General features: G+C 35.8%; 1 protein-coding gene across 1 annotated transcript; it reads right to left on the reverse strand.

The window, feature by feature from the left end:
• Positions 1-4,773: 4,773 nt before the first annotated feature.
• On the reverse strand, positions 4,774-18,107 carry LOC129803002 (mRNA (2'-O-methyladenosine-N(6)-)-methyltransferase). Its single transcript, XM_055849285.1, has 7 exons — positions 17,898-18,107; positions 16,946-17,657; positions 12,191-12,875; positions 11,828-12,108; positions 11,636-11,761; positions 8,601-8,744; positions 4,774-8,534 (listed from the first exon to the last, which is right to left on the reverse strand). Exons 2-7 carry the CDS (start codon positions 17,629-17,631, stop codon positions 8,327-8,329), a joined length of 2,130 nt encoding a protein of 709 aa, XP_055705260.1. The 5' UTR covers positions 17,632-17,657; positions 17,898-18,107; the 3' UTR covers positions 4,774-8,326.
• Between the last annotated feature and the right edge of the window lie 3,599 nt (positions 18,108-21,706).

Here is a 21,706-nt window from a genome sequence, read left to right on the forward strand (position 1 = left end):
TTCATGCCTTTCCGAATGCTTTCGAGGCTTTCAGAAAAAGCTAAAATTGAATGAGAAATGACATAACCTCAGAATTTGTGCAGTGTTTTGGTTTGAGCCGGTCAACAAAATGGAGAAAAACACCGATAATTCTGTAAGTATTAATTTAAATTAATTTAATTTCATTTAATTTTAATAAACGCTGTTTATTGTACTTGTGACTCATTGTGACGACAAACACCAAAATGTAAACAAAAAAACTTAACAAGATTACGAAACGTCAAAGTGATTATTTTGCCACTCACGATGATGGCCTTAACAGCCCTTTACAGATTACAGATTACAAGATAACAACACCATAGTGAGTACGGCTAGTAGTGTTTTTTGCGAGAAGACCATAAGTAAAGACAAGGGTCACAAGTAATGCCGCCACCCTCCCTAAACAAGTATTTGTGAAAAAAAAATGAAATTACTATTTTTGGGAGAATTTTGTAGAAATAATTACAATTTTCGACGTTTTTTACACTACATTTCGTCTTGGAAAATAAGTTGTGATCAATGGAACAAAAAATTGTTCATTTAAGTAAGAGTTTACTCATCTGTTAACAAGAAATATTACTTTATATAAATCTTCTCTTAGTAATCATGTGATTACCGAAAAGTAAGTTTTTTTCAAAATACATCTTCAAAAATCACGATTTCATTTTATATGAGAATTTCTGAAAATATTTTTAATTAAATGTTGTGCTTTTATATGCTTAAGAGCTTGAGTTACATACATTTTTTACAATGCTGAAAAAATATATTCAAAAACTATGCGATTTTTAGTGTTCGTGATCAACGTAACCCCTTAAATTAGGAAAAATAATATTTTTTATCAGTAAATTAGCAAATTTGATAAGTAAAAAATATTTATTATGTGAGATTCTTAACAAGCTCACCTACTATAATCCTACCAAAATTTCATGTCGTCCGATCGAGCTCAAACTTGGCCAAAATGTGTTTCATCACTTCCTGATCACGAATATATGGGGGGCTAAGTTACGTTCCTGGCCGTCCGGCCGGCCACTCTTTGGAGCTCAATAGCTTCTAAACTAACAGAGATATCGAATTGCGGTTTTCGGCAAAGGTATTTTGTGGATGTATCGGGTCCTCAAAACGGCATCGGGTGAAAATTTCAACTTGCTCTCGTGAAATGCCACTTCCCCTTCTGACATCACAAGTTCATAAAACCACCGCTAGGGGCGCTACTATTAAAAAGAAGATTTTTCAATTTTATAAATTAAATAACTCAAAAATTCCTTTGCACATCTGGCTGAAATTTTAGTATGTTATATCCGCTGATTATACCTATCGAACAAAAAAATACTTAAGTCGATCCATAATCCCTGACCCGAGCTATAAGGGGTCAAAGTTCGAATATTGACCGGCCTCTATCTACGGTTCTAATTAAGATTTTGAGCTAAATTTTGGGTTTTTGGTTTCGTCTTGTTGAACACTTTCAGATGGAAGTTCAAAAAGTCACCACAGGTGGCGCTGCGATACAATCGAAATTCAAACTCATTTTTGTCAAAAACACCACTGTGCAAGTTAATCAAATTTTAGAGTGTTGTAGTCTAGTCTATGACGTTTCCAAAAAGTGGCGTGGGTTCGCTGTGGTTATAATAGAACCGGAGACATGAGGGCCAAAGTTCACGAAATTCAAAAAATCATATCTCCGGTTCCGTTTGACCGATTTTGATGACTTAGGGCTTAAACGAAAGACCTCATCAAACGCTACAACTTTCTGGAACATTTGAACTTCGTGAGACTAACTTCAGGGGCGCCACAGTCGAAAAACCAATTTCAATATCACCACCTCAATTATCTCGACTGTCTCTGAACCAATTTTGATGATTACTTCGACATAATTGTAGAGCACATTTGTCTCTACATTTCGTTCATACATCATTTTCCACTCAGACTACGCTATCACTCCGATTTTGTTGTTTAAGTGTGAAAAAATTGATTTTTCCCATAATAACGCTTTGAAATCACTCAGATGCCAATTTGACTGCTTCTACTCAACCAAGACACTTAAAATAGGGTTTTAAATGGAAAGTTTCACAAAATACAACAATTCTTTGATATAGTTGAAGTTCACCAAATGAACACTTGGGGCGCTCCGGTCGAAAAAACGAGTTCAGAAACAAACAACCTCGATTATCTCGGCTTCTGATTAATCGATGAGATCAAGTTCTACGGCAAAATTATACAAAACATTCTGATCTACATTTCACCCATATAGGGGAGACCGGGGTACCTATAGCCAGGAGTAGAATTAGTCAGTGGATTTCTCTCGTTTTTCTTAAAATGTACATCGAGCAAAGTGTTTTTTAATGAAAGTAGGAACACATCCCCATATTTCCAGAAATATTTACAAGTCTGATCCAGTTATCCTACAATTTAGAAGCATTTTTATAAACTGGGTATAAAATTGTAATTTTGATGTTACAGTTTTTGGACCAGCATTTGGTTTTCTGAGTTTCTAGTCAAGATTTCATAGTTTTACCTCGTTTCTGGTTTAATAAACCTAATTAAAAAATATTTTTCACATGGATAATAATTATCCACTTTTTTATATAAGATGATAAGCACTGAAACAGCCCTTGGGGCAGATGTAGCCACTCTTTCGTGGCGGGCTAAAACTGTCAATGATTTTTTACTAATACATGGATAATTGTTAGATGAAAGAGTACTATTGATATTCCAAGCAATATTGCCATTTCTATGAGCAACTTGAGAAATAGATTTTTTAAGGATGTTTGCATCAATTTTGCCGCAATTACAAAAATGTCATAAAAAAGTCGGCTAAAGCCTTTTTCATTAAAATTAAGTGACATATTTAGCATCAGTGGGCTTCAGTGTTTCAAGTGAAACAATATTTGGTATCTCCAATTTGAAATTTCGTCTGGAAAACTGGTGTCAATTAGTACCCCAAAAGTGGCTATGTCTACCCATGTCGGGGCAAGTGTAGCCAATGTGTCATACTTTTTTCAGTATTCTCTCTAGAAAAAGTCAAGGATTTTAGATATTTGAATTACACTGTTTCATACAGCCAATATCCTAATGCTATTTATGAAACATTAAAACATTAGACAAACCTTATCATTTTTTCACAAGTCACTCGCGAAAAAAAGCTTCATTTGCTGGCTAATTCTACCCCTGTCTCCCCTATTACTTTTCTGTCAGTCCATCCGAATCTTTGATATTTTGGTTTTAATACAAAATTTGTATAATTTCGCGAATTTGAATCAAGATTATTGAATGGTGTCCCCCAACTTCAGCTCTAAATCAAATTTGCATGCATTCCGAGTTAGCTCACGTTAAGAATCTCACCTACATAAGCCGGTTAGGATTATCTGTCCCTTTCTAAATGACTCACCAGATTGCTCATTCCTAAAATTTTGAATATTAAAAAAAATCTAGTAAAAGAAATTTTTCAAAATATTATCAATTCTTTAATACCCAACGCACAATAAATTTTGTTTAGTAAACATGTTTTTGACATTTCAATGAGAGTGAGTGAGATCTAGATCTAGTCATCTCGCTCATTCTCATGGGAAATTTCGAAAACATGTTTACAAACAAAAGTTATTGTGCGCCGGCCATAAAAATATGAATATCAAGCACTGAGAAAAAACGGGGTTGCGATTAACTTTTTTTCCTCATAACTTTAACACTTTTTAGGTGTAAAAATATATCAACATTTTTTAATGTTAATTTTACACATTTTTGAGGGTAAAATCAACATGAAAAAGGGTAACTTTAACCCTCAATACACCTAAAAAGGGTAATATTTACACCGATTTCGGATCAATACTGCAGGGTAAAATTAACATTTCCGTAATGTTATTTTAACTTTTTCGGATTTCTCTCAGCGGACCATAAAAATAAAGACCTCTGTTTTTGTAATCGCTTGTTTTCATTTATTGAAATTTTATAGCCAATGTACAGTGAAAATTATGACTGTTAAACACTTAACAAATAAGCCAAAATATGAAGATTTCCTTTACAAATTTTCTCCAAAATTTATCATCACTTAACTGTATATATAGTAAGTTTGAGAAAAAAAATGAATAAAGATGCGGAATGAAGTGCTTGGCTACAAATTGCTTCTCACTTTTTTTTGTCTGTTTTCTTCAAAAGATTTTTTTTCACCCCGAAAAAAAAAACTAATTTGTACTACTTTTATTTTCCTTTTTTTCTTATTTGTTGATATTTTTTCCAAAGAAAATAAGATTTTAATGTTGGAAGGATGAAGATGGGTAAAAATGTTTCTATGTCGATTTTCACCTTTTCGTGAGAGTAAGATGGGAAAAGGACTTGGAAACAATCAGAGGGATGAATTTCTCAGCGAGTGGAAACTTATGAGTGCTATTTTCTTCCTCGACATTGATGAATTTATCTTCTTCTGAAGGAAAGATGGATGGGGAGATGGTAATGGGGGGTACGGAGAACTCAAAAAGATTCAGTGGAAAAAGACAATTTTCCTTTTTAGTTGGAAAAATTGTCTTTGGAGTTAAATTCATTGCGGAGATTATTTATTTTTGTTGTTTTCTCTGCAATTTATTCAACAATTTCTTGGGATTTATCACCATTTATCAATTGCGACTTGTTCAATTTTTTTTTCAGCAAACTCTTAATTTAAGAGATGTCTCGAAGACACTCGTGCTTGGGATAAATGTGTCTGTGCTGAAATTCTCGCGGGAAATTTTTTTTTTTTAGTTATTTTTTGAGAAAAAAATCCGCATATTCTGCTTAATCTTTCTTCTTTAAAGTTTAATTTGTGAAAAGTTACACAACTGGAACATTTAATACATCGAATGTGTCTTTTAATTACTCCTTTCTCTTCTTTTGTTTTTTTTCTTCCGCTTTTTCTTCTATCCAAAAGGGAATCGTAAACTTTTAGTCTAAAAAGAAAAACATAAACTTTGCGATTTGCATGATCTATCGTTTCTTTCTTCTTATTTTTTTACAAAAAGGAATTGTCTATTTACAATAGTGAGCATTGATAACAATGCTTTATTCATTGAATTAGGGGGTTGTTGGGTATTTTTTATGGCATTTCTTTTTAATTAAAAATCTGCAAAGAGATATCTCATAAAATTTGTCCGTATTATCAATTATATCTTATCCACAAAAAAAGTTTCTCTTTTCTTCATTAACTATTTTTTTTTGTTTTCAACATCAACTAGACGAGATTAAAGAACATTGAATAAAAAGTAATATTTTCTATATTTATAAATTTTCTTAAAAGTAGTTTTTTTTCACGGGATAACTTCAGATTAATATAACTTTTTTTTTAATACTAAATTTTGCTAAACGGTTTTATGAGGTTTCCAGAGTAAACTTTATTAAATAAAATAATTTTAGGCCACGCCCCCTTTAAGAGTTGTGCTCAAAGAAAGGTATAACACTAATTGAATTTTAGAATTCGGAATTCTCGGCGTAGTCTGAAGGGATCCCGCCCACAGAAAAATAAGCCCCGCCTCGAAACAAATGGGCGGCATTTCTGAAAGGGCGTGGCATAACTTAATTTTTCTACTTTTATCTCGTATTTTAGAGGATCTGTCAAGACAGTAAATAAAAGTTAAATGATGTGTGTTAAGACAGCGCGAGCAAATGGGCGGGTCCTAAAAAGAGGTTTTGGGTGACAATTATGAAAAAAAGGGCGTTCCAGCATATTTATAACAGTCTTATAGGGTACCTTTAAATCAGACCTGTGCTCGTTAAAAGCCGTGTAATATGTGTTGATAATTTTAATGGAAATTACAGATAGCCATACTGGTAACCCTGATAACACTAATTCCGCTCATTCACGGTGTCATGATAAATATTTTTGCGCCAAAAAGACAAAACAGACATGAAAACTCATTTACAGTAGACTCTCTCCCAATTGGGCATTTGGGGCAAAATGTCATCCGGTTTATCAATAGATTTGGGCGTCAAAGCCTTTGTAAATTCCACAAAAAGCGCTCAATTATAAAGAATCACGATAAAATAGGAAGAATTACAGCGAATTTGAGCGAATTAGCTTCATAATTAAACCTGAAAATTGTCAACAAAATTTGTCGCCCGATTGAAAAAGAGCCGATTGAGTGAGAGTCTACTGTAGAAAGAAATTGTCTCCCTGTAGCCGATCGGGCGCAAAGTTTCACAGTAACAGAAAATTCCCTGGAATTTGTCTTCTATTTTTCCGCGAGAGTTTCCGTGGAAATAAACGCTAATATTCTGCTTGGAATTCTGCGGATTTATCAGCTTTTTTTCGCGTGGATTTCCTAGAAAAAAAAGTCCGAGGAATTTTCTTGCAACATATCTGAGAGCATTCCCTGGAAATTGATTCAAAATTTCCTTTGAATATTCCGAGTATATTTTCTGATATCTTTCCGACCAAGACTCCATGGAAGTAAACGCGAAAATTCTGCAATTATTTTTCGCCCTAACGCTATAATTCTTGCGAGCTAGACATACTCAAATGAACGATATGGTAGCAATATTTTCAACTCAAAAGTAGAACAATTGAGTGTTCGTCTGATAGATGAATACTCTCCAAGTTCTAAACCGCCAATTGGCACTGATCGTCCATTTATTTGTGGATGTTTTTTTGTGTGGAAATTCTCTATGTAAGTTCCACGAAATTTTTAATCAATTTTTGGAATTATTTTGAAGAAAAATATATTTAAAAAAATCCACTGGAAAAGTCGTGGAATTCTGTAATATTAAACCGCGGAAGCCTCTAAGGCCGTTGCATGAAAATTTCCACGGATAATTTCGTGGAAATATAGAAGATTTTTCCGAATTTTTAAAGGGCTGACTGCCGATTATACGCTAATAATCCATAGGAAAAGCCGCGGAAATATTCGTCGGAGAAAAGACCATGGAAGCTCGCGGACATTTCTTATTAGACAGTCCTATACAGAGTTCCGCAAACGTCCATGGAACGATAGGAAGAAAATTAGCGCCAAATTCCATCTCGGAAGCCTATGCGGATTTTGAGCGGTAAAATCCAGAGAATTCCACGCGGATTTTTAGCGGTAAAATCAGCGGACATGGCAGAAAAAGCTGCTGGAAACCCAGTGGAATCGCTGCGGCCGTTGGCTATCTTCTTGATATCTTTGTCAGAAGACGGATAGCTGTTCACTACACACGCTTTTACTTGAATCTTGCAGAAATACAAAGAAATTAATTGCAAATATCACTTCAAATGGAAAGTTCTTAAATCGCGCGCAATTCAACTGTGAGAGAGAGAGAGATAGAGACACAAATAACTCATTTGACAAACGTCTGGCGGCGCTTCTGTTGCAAAAAATCTTCAAATTGCGACAAAATATTTTCTTCTCTATTTTATCCTTATTAGCAGGTCGTGTCCCTTCCTGTAATATATACTTTTGCATTCCTTATTAACCAAAATAGTATTGTACAAAAGGGTTTTTCTCAAACCTATCCTCAATTTTGGGACAGCTCAAAAGAATATGAGTCTTCCAGCTCAAAATTTCATCCCAATGTTTTTGTTGTAATATCGACAATTATTTACAATTAACCCAAATAACTGTATTCAAATAAATTATTAAAAGAGTTTTCTTGTGAAAATGACTTAACTCTAAGGAATTAAACAATTTTCACATTGAAAAACCTCTCATTTTCTCTACGTGAATTTTCGCGGCATTTCGAAGAATGCCAACAGGCACCACCAAATTCACTTCGGCTTTTCTTTTAGCTCAGGCCTGCTTTAAACTTTGGAAGGGGATAATGAAAATAAGCGAGCACGGCCTCCAACATTATGGGATACTGGATAAAACTTAGTCTCCTGAGGTGGGGATAATGCAAAGAAGTGGGCGTGGCTTCAGAAGAAGCTTAAGCCCCTTTATTCCAAACATAAAACATCCGCAACGGATCAGTCAATTTTTAATGCAGTAAGTTATATTAATAAGTCTTTTGGTAATTCAGAGGTAATTTGTAGACGCGTCCCACTTAAATAAAGGGGGCGTGGCCTAAAATTGCTTTCTAATATAGCTTACCCAGGAAGTTTCGTACTACATCCCTGCAAAATATGGTAATTTTTAAATAAAAAGTCACGTTAATCTGAAGATATCCCTTTTTTCTTTGCTAAAATGATCTTTTTTCTGGGCATTTTCTCACCCAATCTTTTTTTTTTACTGTTTTACTGAAAAAGAAAACTTGTGGGTGGTTGAATGTGTGAGAATATTTTCTTATATAAAAAAAATACGTGAAAGTAAAAGAAAATAAAATTGAATTAAAATAGAAGTTCTGAGAGAAGATCCAGAGAATGAGATCCCAACATTTCTCACTTGACCTCCGTGGCCGTTTCGGTCGGTTGACTATTTGTGGGCTCTGCCTGGGGTATTTTATCACGTTCGCGCTCCCTGCCCGGCCTAAAGGCCTCCAGCAGAGCCTCCACGCGACTATCGGTGGGATTCCAGCGGCTGAAGCCAGCATTATTCTGCAGCCAAACCACCATCGTCCCATGTACACTCTTCACATTCACCTCCGACCTTTTTGTTTATTATAAAAAACAATATAAAATATATTTTCTTCTCTCTCGAGATGAATTCACTCACTTTTGTAACACATGCTGGTAGCCGTGCCGGTACTCATGCTCCATCCCAAGGACGACCACTTGGCGTCTCTTGTAGTGACTCTCCTCAATCCGCGACAAACACTGTAGCACGGGCTCCTTCCACTCGGGCAGGAACACAATAAAACTGAACAGAGTACGAGAAAATTTACTCAGTAACATTCACTCTTTTTATTGGCTATACGGATAAAAATTTGAATTTTTAACGTTCTCCGTGGAAATGTGAGCCGAAATGGCTAAAGCAGACGTCGGAGATTTCTGATACCCAGAAAAAATATTTCGTAAAATTGTTCGGAAACATTTGTGGATTCCTATTGGGGACTTACGAAATGCTCGTAAAGGAAGAGCTCATAATTTTGGACAGTTTCTAAATTCGGACACTTTGAGGGTAAAATTGGACACTAAAAATAAATGAATTAAAATTATGGATTTTTGTTCCAATATTTGATTAATAATGAATTATATCAAAATATTTGTTCTTTTTGGAAGATTTTAACACTAAAAACGTTAAATTTTGAATATGATTTGAGTTGAAATTGCTTTGTTGAAAATTCAGTGTGAGCAATTGCTTACGAGAAATATGACAGAACTTCGTGTTTACTTCAGTCTTATTTAGCTGTGGTGAAGTACTAACAATTTTTCCTCGCTGTTTTTCAGTGGTTTTATTAAATATTCATTGAATATTGTGTTAATTCACGTTAACTCTTTCGCGTCTTTAGGGTAATGTCATGACTCGGGGAAAAAAGTTTTTTTTGGGTATTTACATTAATTGAAATCTATCTGTTCGTGCACGACATCATAATAGAAGGATGTAAGATTCTTGGCTCATTTTCTCAAGACTCCAGTTAGATTTCAATTAATGTAAATTACCAAAAAGAAACTTTTTTCCCCGGGTCATATATGACCCTAAAGACGCGAAAGAGTTAATGGTGATTTGTCCATTTAACCTGAAGAGAGATTTACATTGTGAATTACGTTTTTCGTGTGAAAAATGGGCACCGGTGAGGTGATACTCCTTATTTTGGACAGGTGTTTTTCTCACGAAATTTCGTGAAGTTTTAGCTTTTGTTCAGAAACAAAGAAGCATCATCTCTACGACCGATATGTAGTGAGAAAAGCCTTGAAAGGCTCTCGGAAATGCCAGGGAATGCGCGATTCCGAGCGGACTTGGAGTACCAAAGTCAACTGATTTTAATCCATTCCTCTACCATGGTATTATACATCATACGCAAATTGAGTGATTTTTGACGATTTATTCTTGGGCAATTGTTATCCGAATTGCTGTCGGGAATGGATTTTTAGTTACTTTAGTTCTTCAATTACTTGGAAAAAATAGTCCGACAGAGATGAAATTACATTTTATTGTTCTTTTTTCGCTTTGCGGAAGGATGTATTTTTTCAGGGAACCCGGGGAACCCATGTATTTTTTCAGGGAACTCACGGGGAACCCATGTATTTTTTCAGGGAACCCGGGGAACCCATGTATTTTTTTCAGGGAACCCGGGGAACCCATGTATTTTTTCAGGGAACCCGGGGAACTCATGTATTTTTTCAGGGAACTCGGGGAACTCATGTATTTTTTCAGGGAACCCGGGGAACTCATGTATTTTTTCAGTGAACTCGGGGAACCCTTGTATCTTTTCAGGGAACTCACGGGGAACTTATATTTTTTTGAGGAACCCGGGGAACTCATGTATTTTTTCAGGGAACCCACGGGGAACCCATGTATTTTTTTAGGGAACCCGGGAACTCGAGCCACTCTATTTGCATATGAATAACCCCTTGAAAATAATTTTTCGACTAAAATTAAGGTGGCGTAAGTACTTTTGGCCACTTTAAGGTTTCATATGCTTGTAATTTTTATAATCTTTATTTAAATAAAATGAAATTTTGTACAAAGATACTTTAAAGCCGTTTCTTCCTAATAATCCAAGAGAGTTCCCATATTTTTTTGGATATTTTAGTGAAAAATTCATTTTATGCAACTTTGCATGTTTCAGTACTTTTGGCTACTTTGTAAGCCCTTTTAGCCATTGTGTGTAAGTACTTTTGGCCACTTGTTTCCAATAGAATTTTAATAAAATAACAGAAGAAATAGCTCTCGAAAACTTTCACAAATACACAGCACAAATCCTATTCTTATTTAACATCAATTTTATCAATTTTATGTGATTATTAGAGTATTTGAAACAACTTTTTGCACATTTTCTATTTGATGTAAAAATCAGTCAAAACTCACGATTGGTTTTATTGAAATCCGCGAGGTACGCCATGTGTAAAATGTATGGGAAAATGAATGGCCAAAAGTACTTACACAGCCAAAAAAGTAAGCTCTTTTAGCCACATCCGATTTTCACTTAATTTGTTAGAAAATCTTATTAAGGATGATATCACAATAAAATTTAGTTAATTAAGAAATGGACTTTCATTGAATAACATCAAATACTTTCCTCAAAAACATGAAATAATGCAAAACAATTTCTCTTAACAATAACAAGTTTCTTAAGAATCCCATGTTTTTTCAGTGATTGTTTAACTTGTCGAGAATTTCTTTCAATAACTTAGAATTAATCAAGTGGATATAAAATCAAATATGGTTTTCTGATTCGTTAGATTAGAGGTCACGAAATAAGACCCATTTTCCTGTTCTAAATAAACTCTTAATTGCCTTACAATGTGATTTTGCTTTAGGTGGCCAAAGGTGCTTTCATGGCCAAAAGGGCTGACTCTACCCTAGTTGGATTTCTTCAGTGGCAATATTTCCATGGTAAAATCCATCCAAAAAAAAAAATGAATTGAAGAAATAATCCAATATTTCTTATGATAATTTATCATAATCTTACTATGGTCTTATTACAAAAAAAACTAAAGAAATATATAAAAATAAATCAGCCGTGTCGGCTCACATCTCTTGAAAATTTTCATATTGCAATTCTTACAAGAAAGGACGTTGCAATAAGATTTCCTATGCCTCCAATATGAATCATTTTTGTATCTAATTGGTGTTTTGGGACTCACCTTAATGGCTCTGAGGAATCCGTGAGGAGTTTATCGATGTGCTGCAGAGTGGCATCGATGAGTTCCTCACAGTACGGTGGATTGACTTGGAAGGATCCCGACAGGGGCTTAAAGTCCAAGAAGGGCCTGAAACAAACACATTAGCTGGGTTTCCTCCCTTTGGGAATTGGATGGAAAAAGAAAGAAACTCACCCTCTGGATCCGAAATAGGTATCTGTGTCACTGAAAGCGGAACAGTACTGGCGGAAGTAGCAATTGAGAGGACTGGCAAAACACTCAAATGTCACCCCAAAATTCCGATGGAGACACTCAAAGACCGTACACGGCAGGGAGGCTTGCGTGAGTTCGGCTTCTTGACTCGCCGGGGAAGTATTGCACAAGAATGTCTGATACCTCTTAAGGACACAGAATACCCGCCCAATGAACAACTCGAATTTCTTATCGTCGTAGCAACTGTAGCGATACAGTTGTTCCTGCAAGGATCCCAGACACATAAAAAAAAAGGTTTCTCTCTTTAAATCCAAAATCCAGGATTGGATATTTTCAGAGACTCACCATTTTCTGCAAGTGAGTGTGATTGATATACTGGGTGTCTGGCTGGGATTGACTCGTCTGGGAGTACTTGATGACCATATGATCACGATCCTGAATGTACTCCACCACGGGCATTCGAGGTGAGGGAATCATAAACTGAACGGGATAGCACCAGACTTTCCTGGTGACCGGAGGCGGTGGCGGAACCAGCGGAGGCTCATGTATTCCACTCTCTGTCAGCAATTGTACATGCCTGTCCCGGATCTTCTTCACGTGCTCCACCGAAATGTGGTACACTTTGGTGCAGAGCGTCTCTACGCTCTCTCGCACCGTCTCCACCAAATGGGGCTCACACTGACGCTTCAGGTGTGCCAGACGATCCTGGAAGTCCTCATAGCTAGCCCCCACAGTCCGCCTGAGCCATTGGAACGTCTCCTCGGCATTCCACTTGACCACTTTCTTACTCTCAGCCGGCGCCGAACGGCTCTCAATGATATTCTTAGCCGCTTCGGCATAGTGCGAAAGCTGCTTCCGTGCTGCCCCAGTGTACTTGGGCTTCACGATCTTTATGGGGATGTCATTCATAATTTCGCGGTACATTGAGGGAGAGACTTCGGGAAAGCACTGTGAGGGCAGAAGGGGATCAATTCCACGGTCTAAACACTTTCTCTCCATCAGCCAGCGATTGAAAGAGTCCTTTGGGGCCCTAAAAGTGATTCCATTGTGAGCTACATAAGCATGATGCATATGCTACATGTGAAATTTTGCACTGAGAAAATTACGAAAACTATTCCTTTCAATATAAATTCCCCAAAATATTTTTGAATATATCCGTTTATGATTGAGCTTCACGTGATTTTAAGCGCATTTACCGTTTTATGATTGAGCTGTGCGTGATTTAAAGCGCATTTACCATTTTATGATAGAGCTGTGCGTGATTTAAGCGCAATTATCGTTTTATGATTGAGCTGTGCGTGATTTTAACTCTTTCCGGACCGCAGCATATGCTGCAAGCCAATTTCACAATTTTTTAATCAAAAATATCTAAGCTCAGAAATTAATTGAGGTCCTACAAAAAATATTTCACATTTGAACATCCTTATAGTATGTAATCATCCACAAGAATCGTATTTTTATCAGTTCTGAATAATTTAAAAAAAAAATTGTTTTTCACAGAACATTCATATGCTGCTTTGGGTACTCAGAATCCCAAAAGAGACGAAAGAGTTAAGGCTTCTAAATATTGAAAGCGATTTTCTTCAAAATGGCTTTATTTGAAGAAAATCGCCTGTACTACACAGAAAAAATGTCAAATTCCATCAAAAAGAATATTTTTGACGTAACTTTCTTCCAAAAAATGTAAAACTTTTTAAGGCCTCTACACATTGGGAGCATATTTCATCAAAAATAGCATTTTTAACGGAATTTTGACGTTTCCATTTCCACCTGCAGCAGTGTAGAAGATTTCTTTCAATAAAGCAATTTTTGACGAAATTTGCTTCAAGAATATAGATGCTTTTAGGTAATGGAAAATCCAGACACTTTCCACTTTGCCCATATTCATAATAAAAAAAATTTGACGCGATTTACTTCATTGTTCTCCCCATTTCGATGCTATTTATTTCAAAATGCCTCACATTTTGATGCGAAAAATTAAACATTTATAATTAACTTGCATAAAAATGCGAAGAGAGGGTAAATTCTTTTTTTAAAGCATAACCTAAACAAGCAGTTGGAGGTAGCTGCAGAGCTGATTTCATCAAAAACTATGTTAAAAATTTTTAAACGAAAAATTCTTATTGAAGAAATTTTTGGATGAAAAATACTTCCACATTTAAAGGCTTCTACATATTGGAAGCAATTTTCGTGAAAAATTGCATATTTGACAGGATTTTGAAGTTACCACCTACTGCAGTGTAGACAATTTCCTAACGTCAAAACGTTTCCAGCTTCCTTCATTTCCTTCAAATTTTCTTCAAAAAATAAATTTTTGACGAGCCCAATGTATAGACGCATTAAGATAAGACGTATACGCGTTATGAAAAATTTCTGTTAAAAATGAACTTCAAAAAATTGTATACACAATTTGGTGTAATTTTCGTCAAAAATAGCTTTTTTGAAGGAAATTGTCTACACTGCAGTAGGTCAATTCTGTCAAAAATGTATTTTTTACGAAAATTGCTCTCAATTTGTAGAGGCCTTATGGCCAGTTTCTCTTCAGTAAACCTTCAGTTCACTATAGGCCTCTACATACTAGGAGAAATTTCTTTAAAAAATGCCCTTTTAAACAAAATTTCCCCTATCCTTGTAGGCAGAATCGTCAGAATTTTTTTTTTTTAAAAAAAGGTAATTTTTGACGAAAATTGCTTCTAGTGTGTAGACACAATATAAGGGCGTCTCCAAATTTGGAGCAATTTTCGTCAGAAATTTCTTTTTTTTTTTTTTTTGAAAGAAATTTTTGACGAAAATTGTTCCCAATGTGTAGAGGCAATAATCGTGTCTACACACTAGAAGCGATGTTCGTCAAAAATTGCCTTTCTTAAAAAATTCTGACTTTTCTGCCTACAAGGATAGGAGATATTTTATTTAACTCTTTCGTCTCCTTTGGGACCCTGGGTACCCATGGATAAAAGATTTTTTTTTGGACTATTTAGAATCGATAAAATTCCTATCCTTGTAGATAAGTACAAACTGTAAATATGTCTAAATATAGGATATTTTTTGCAGGATCCTAATTAACTCCTGAGCTAAGATATTCTTGGTCAAAAATCGTGAATTTTCGATTTTCTGCTTCCTTGCAGATATTGTGACTTTTTTGATATTTCTATACCCGAATAAGGAAAAACCTCTCGAGGCCAATAAGTATGATAACTAACAATTACAGATTGCATAAATTCAAAAAACAATTTTTTCTTAAATTTTCAAAAAACTTGTTCAAACTTTATGGGTACTCTCGTCCCAAAAAATCTAGAGGTCAAATGTAAGGTTATCCCGCCAATGCCCGCCATTTGCTTTTTGACACCAACCTTGTAAGAAAATTCCAAGCGGGAGCGACATTTTTGGCAATATGACCGATAATTTTGACATTTGGCTGCGAGGGAGATTGCTTTCAAGGAAGTTTTTCCTATTCTTCCTAATTTTGGTGAATTCTGATTGTCCAGGAAGTATCTTTTATGCTTTTTAGAAAGCTTAATGTGTCTACAATAACATCGTGTTGAGAGAAATGTGTCTTAAAGTGTTTTTGTGTGAAATATTTTGAGGAATCTGTTGGCAAGCAGGAGCTGGGTGTCCTTTTTAGCACTTCCTGGACATCGCAGAAGATACTGGTCAATAATTCTTCTTGTTTTAGTGATCAACATTGTAAAGGAGTCATTTGACACGAAAAAATAGTTCACAAAATTAATATTATTGACTTTTGGAAAATTGAAGTTTGTCTCCTTTTCGTTCTTTTGGGGACGAGAGTACCCACGAGTTTTCCAATTTCCCAGAGGCGGAAAAAATTCTTTCTCTACAAAAGTATCATATTTGACCACTAAGACTTACAGTAAACTGAGTTTTACTGAAATTCGTTTGCTGGATATGTTTTGTGGTCCGGAAAGAGTTAATTAAAAGTGAATTAGCGAAAAGGCGACCCAGTTAGTGCATGCTGACTTATTTCAGTATTATCATTATTTTATAAATTTTCTTTAATATTTTTGATAATTTTTTTTATATTATGTTTCTAAATGAAACAGTGAATAATTCTATGGATTTAGAAGAAGTAAAAAAAGAATTTCATCCGTCCAAAAACAAGAGTTTAAGTAGCAGTCTTCGGAAAACGATCCAGTTACTCCACCGACCTTACTATAATGGACCAAATTCATTTATAACACATTGAAAAAAAAAATGATTTGTGCGGAGCATAAATCGTCCGAAGGTAGCGAGCTTTCCCCTACCCGAAAACCGAAAAAACGAATTTTGCAAAGAATGGAGTTATTCGACTTATATTCTGGCAAGTCGATATATAAAATTTATGCCCAGGGCACAATAACTTTTGTTTGTAAACATGTTCTCAAAATTTCCAATGAGAGTGAGCGAGATGACTAGATTGAAATCACATACTCTCACTGAAATGTTAAAAAACGTCAAAACATGTTTACAAAACGAAAGTTATTGTACGTTGGGCAGGCGTCTACACACTAGTAGAAATTTCTTTAAAAATGCATTTTTAAAGAAAATTTCCCCTATCCTATAGGCAGAAACGTCAGAATTTTTTAAAAAAGGCATTTAAAAAAAATTCTACTAGTGTGTAGACGCCATGACTGCCTAGCGAGTATATTTAGCTGAAAAAAGTAGCGTTTTCAGCATATTTTTGCTGACTCTATTAGCAAAAATATACTGACCGGTCAGCAGTTCTCGAACTAAAAGTGCTAACTAAATATTTGGAAATGGCACAGCCTCGCCAGTGTCGCTTTTTGTAAAAGCTTAATAAAAGAAACTTACCAAAAAAAAATTTTTTTATGACTTGTGAAGTCAAATCAACTTTCACAATTAATTATTTTTGAAGATATCTCCCCCTTGATAAATATTTTTTAACGTTATTTTGTATATTATATTTTTTTTGCTTTTTCTAATTAAATTTATTTAATTATTTTCGATTTATCAATTTTTAAAAGCTTCAAAAGTGACAGAAGTTCAAACCCCACTTCCACTTTCTAAGACTTCCAAGCACTTCTTAATTAGGTGTACGGAAAATTTGTCAAATGTGCACCCCTTTGAAAAAAAGCAGAGTCTTACCTGATATTCTCCCGCCTTTGGCATAAGTCTTCATACGTCCGGATGAGCTTGAGAGTGTAAGTGGAACGCATGAGTTCAATCTCCGGATGAGGGTGCAGCATGGGGGCGGGTGATCTCTCCAGGATGATAACATTGGTAGGGATCTCGAGATCCCATGGCCCAGCCAGGATGAATTTCTTCAGTGGAGGCTGTCCCTGGGCAGCAACATCCTCTGAAGAGCGTCTCTTTAGGGCCTGATGGGCATTACCTTGAGCTCCAGGAGGAGCATTGCAGATGCCCAGAGGGTCAGTGACGGGGTCAAAGGTGCCATGGGGGCGCGGAAAGGGCGGAGGCTCCCAAAGACTCTCATTGGTGGCTTTATTCCAGAAGTACGGTCTATTTTCGCGTTTAGACCAGAACTTCCGCCATCCCTGGGCAATGAGGTCAGGATGGAGCTCCTCGGTGTAGACGGGGGAGGCAAGGGGGGCGCCCTGGGGCGTATGGGCTACAGCTTCGGGTGGTGGTGAAGTCAGGGACGGTTTTGTGGGCGTGGCTGGGGGAGATGTTAGGGTACCTGGGTCAGGAATTTGAGAAGATGAGGGAGTTGTGACAATTGGGGGTGCAGCAGCTGCAACTCCCGTTAACTGATCCCAGGCCGATGGGCCAGGAGTGACCACGGATTGTGTTTCCTTGCTCAGATCATTCATTGTACTTTTTTTTCTACTGCGAAATCCTGCAAGAAAAAGTACTGTGCATGAGCTTTCCGGATAGCTCGGGGGCGCTCCCCCAGGTCATCTATGCCACTCTGTGGTTCTCGCAAGAGAAGCAGGTGGCAATTGGGCCGTGAGAACATCCAGCACCAGGCTCACCCATTCACACTCGCCGGCAGCCAGAGCGCGACTGAGTGAATTGGGATGCTCGAGTGTTTGATGTTTGGGCACGAAGAAAAAAAAAGAGACAATTTCTCACGTACAATTTGAGCATCTCAGGAGACTCTGGGGCCAATCCAGGCGATTCTGTGATTCAGTGGACAAATTAGCAGTTTGTGCCAGACTGTGACACGTTCGTAGAGACTTTTTGCATCACTTTACACCGCAATTCCAATGTTTTCCCACACTTTTTCACAATTTTTCCTCAGCACAGAAAAATAAATGCCACCATTTTGCTGAAAATTGTGTTTCTAAAAGTTTGTGGGGCTTTCTGGCAGGAGGCGCTGTAGTCGAGAATGTGAAACCACACATTGAAGCGCATAACATAAATAACCTAAATAACATAACATAAGCATATACATAAGAATAAGACAATTTTATTGGACTAAAAGTGTAATAACGCTCTCTTCGAATGAAGGATATGAAGGATATTTTTTTATATGGAGCTGTTTGAAGCTAGCTTACAAATTGATCAGAAACTCAGGTTACACTTCTCAGAATAAGACCGAATTTAGACAGATATTTAGTATATTTATCCCTCTTTACAAGGACCAGAGTCTTGTACAAAAGGCCCACCTCACTTTTGACATATATATCGTGTAACGGTCACGAGTGCAGAAAAATTTCCATACGCATTTGTATGTGAACGTGAGAAATTGGCTTCAACTTTGAAGGCCACTCGCCAGGGATTGCTTACAATAATCCGAAATGCTAACGCTTTTCAGAAGAAAAATTAAAAAAATTCCTTCGGTAAGACTCCTGAATCATCTTTCGGGTCAACGACCGAAAATGAGTCGAAATCCACCCGAATAAAAGATTTGTGAATCGGCTCACCCAAAAGGCCATAAGCAAACAAATGGTTTGTGTCTTGAATATCACAAAGGCGCATCACTCTGAAATAGTGAGTGTCTTGACTATTGAATAGACCTTTCCTTTATTCTCATGCTCTATCACTTATCCGTGGACTCTTTTTCCGTGTGACATAAAAAAGTCCGTGAGACAGTTGAATTTTAAGAAATTTGTTGACATAAATTGTCCCCTTTTGGGTTTTTTTGTTAAAGCAAGTGTGCTCAACAGTCGCGAGTTCCTCAAATTTGAACTTCTCAAATTTGAATGACGATTGCATTCAAAATGTAAAATATGAGGTTATGTAAAAGAAATTTTGCATGGACTCTGAATTAGAACTATTTTTCTCTGGTGTTTCCTCAATATTATCGTATAATATTAACTTCCGTAACAAATTTCACCTATTCAACAACAAATTCAATTGATAAAATTTTCTAGTTATTTTTCTTAATTCAGGAAAAGTGAATTTAACATGAATTCCGTTACGTTTTTGAAATTATTGTTCAAATTTGAGAGTGATCTATACCCCCCAAATGTTCAAATTTGAGGAACTCTACTGTATCTACTCTAATTCTTTGTAACTTTTTTGGACAGTACGCGTTTAGAGAGAATGTCAATTCAGTCAGGTCAGAATTGACTCCACAAATTTTCAATGTAAACAAAAAATCGTTAAATTTCAAACAATTTGATGCGTATCAACCTCAAAATCCGTGTGATGATTTAGTCCCGCTTTCACGGATAAGCGAGAGTCTACTCTAACACAGAACCCGTCTGACACAGGGTACGGGGGACCCAGCCTTGAGCCATTAATTAACACCCAACTTTAGGCACTATTTTAGCTCTCATCGGCAAGATCCGAGTGGTAGGCACAAATTATGGACTGAATCTTGCCACGTATATCAATGGCGGTGGAATGAAACTGTCAATTTCACATCCTGATTTCACCTTCGAATTTTATATAAATGATAGAAGCTACAAAGATAGGGATATGTTTTATTTGACCAGGATGAACGATTTAACACTTTAGAAAAGCAAAAACTATTCTGAAAAAAATTGTCTCCTAAAAAATACCGCCGAAAAGAAATAAAAACACGTATTTCAACATTGGAAATTTGTTTATAGTTACCACGACACTTTTCTCTAGACGAAACGCACTCACGTACATTTATTATTATTAAAAAAAAACGCCAAAAACACTGAGAATCTTTGTGATAATTTTAAAACAAATAAAATGTTTTGGAAAATATTCCATCTTGTCACTGACAGTCGAGCAACACGGCCGGCAACATAATTTTCGTAGTTCCGCTCTTCACCACCATGAACGCAAAACAGTGTCCTTCACATATATTTAGTAAGGGGTATTTTGTATGGGAGCTTCTTAAAAGTAAGGTATGAAAGATAGGGGTTAATTGAGGCTATAATCCACGCTTACTTGGTCAGACGGGAATGTTGAAATTTCTTCACTTTGTCGTTGATCCCAGCGATATTCGAAAATTTTCGGTCGCTAATTCACAGAGACTCACTCGAAAAATAATTATTTTAACTAACAAAAACTATTCTGTTATGAAATGAGTTATTTCTAATTATTAGAAATTATTCTTTTCACTAAAAACATCACTTTTTAATATTTATTTATTTTCAGTTCAATTGCGCTTTAATTTTTATTTGATGAAAAATCACTTTGTAGCTAATCCCAGCTGCGACGCCTAAAAATTTTCGGTCGCTGATCTTAGTGAGTGTCCTGAAAAAAGGTCACTGTAGCGCTGATCACAGCAACTGATCACCGGAAAAAAATTATTTAATATAAAAAATAGTTCTAATTATGCATTCATTTGAATATGTGCATTCATTTGAATATTTTAACGGAAAATACATTCTATCTATAATTTTAATACTACAAATAATTTTAGTGCGCTATTGATGTACAGAATAGCATAACAAATAATTCTTTTGATTTACTGGAACGTGTTTTTTTTTTTTTAATTTTCCTCACTATTTAAGTTTTTCTTTACTATTTGCTGCGTATTTTGTTGATTTTTGGTTAGTTTATAAAATTAAACTCATCGAAGTACCGGGAGTTCCGGCTTAAGTGAAAACGGATTGAAAGAATTTCATATAAATTGCCTACTTTTGCGAACTCATCTGTAAAATAATTTTTGAAATGCCGCAAAACGTATGCAAAAACTTTTCAAACGGTAAATTTGAAATGCATTTCTTATGAACCCTTGGCGCTGAATATATTTCGCACACATCATGGCGTTTCCGTATCTTATTACAAAACAAAGACCTCTCACTGTATTTTATAAAAATGAAAATGTTCATCACAGTACGAGTACCCCTAGCGTTCATGTGACGAACTTCAACTAGTCGGAGAATTGTAAAATTTTGTTAAACCTTTTTAATCATATTTTACAATTTCACGATTTTCGGGCGTCGCTCAGATCAGAGACAAAGTGATTAATTCTTTGTGATTTCATACTCAATTCAAACAATAAAGAGCGACACAGAATTAAGAAGAATTTTACGAGTGAGGAAAATATGATATGGAAAGAATTTTCGAGCAATGTCGTCAAATGGAATAAAATATTTCTATATTTCTTATCTCATTGCATGTGCAGCATTTGTATGCCTCATCGTGGTTTCTCCGTATGAAAAATAAAGGAAAGGCCTATTCAATAGCCAAAACATCCACCATTTTCGGATTATTTTATGTGTCCTTTGGGCTAGCTAAGACACAAACAATTTTACGGGTTGTAGCCTTTCGGGTGAGTCGAGACACCAATTTTTTTTCGAATCGCTTCAGGGCAATATTCCCTCTGTTCCGAAAAAAATCGTCCATTTTTTTTCATACAAAATATACTAGCAAATGTACGACTTTTTTCGGAACGGATGGAGTATAAAATAGCTCCCATTAATTAGGTGGGATTCTTATTCAATTTTTCTCTATTTTTTTCACACCTATTATTTTTCTTTCTAATGCCTTCGGCACATATTTTAGATTTTAGGT

The sequence above is a fragment of the Phlebotomus papatasi genome, chromosome 2 (genome assembly GCF_024763615.1).
Source record: "Phlebotomus papatasi isolate M1 chromosome 2, Ppap_2.1, whole genome shotgun sequence".
In the NCBI taxonomy this organism is placed as follows: domain Eukaryota; kingdom Metazoa; phylum Arthropoda; class Insecta; order Diptera; family Psychodidae; genus Phlebotomus; species Phlebotomus papatasi.

Bases quoted from the DNA above. Each gene is read 5' to 3' on its own strand.
- LOC129803002 (XM_055849285.1), bottom strand. From the start codon at position 17,631: ATGAATGATCTGAGCAAGGAAACACAATCCGTGGTCACTCCTGGCCCA. The intron at 12,876-16,945 runs GTAAGACTCTGC...AATCACTTTTAG, and splicing joins CAAAGGCGGGAGAATATCAG to GGCCCCAAAGGACTCTTTCA. The intron at 8,745-11,635 runs GTGAGTCCCAAA...TACTCTGTTCAG, and splicing joins GATTCCTCAGAGCCATTAAG to TTTTATTGTGTTCCTGCCCG.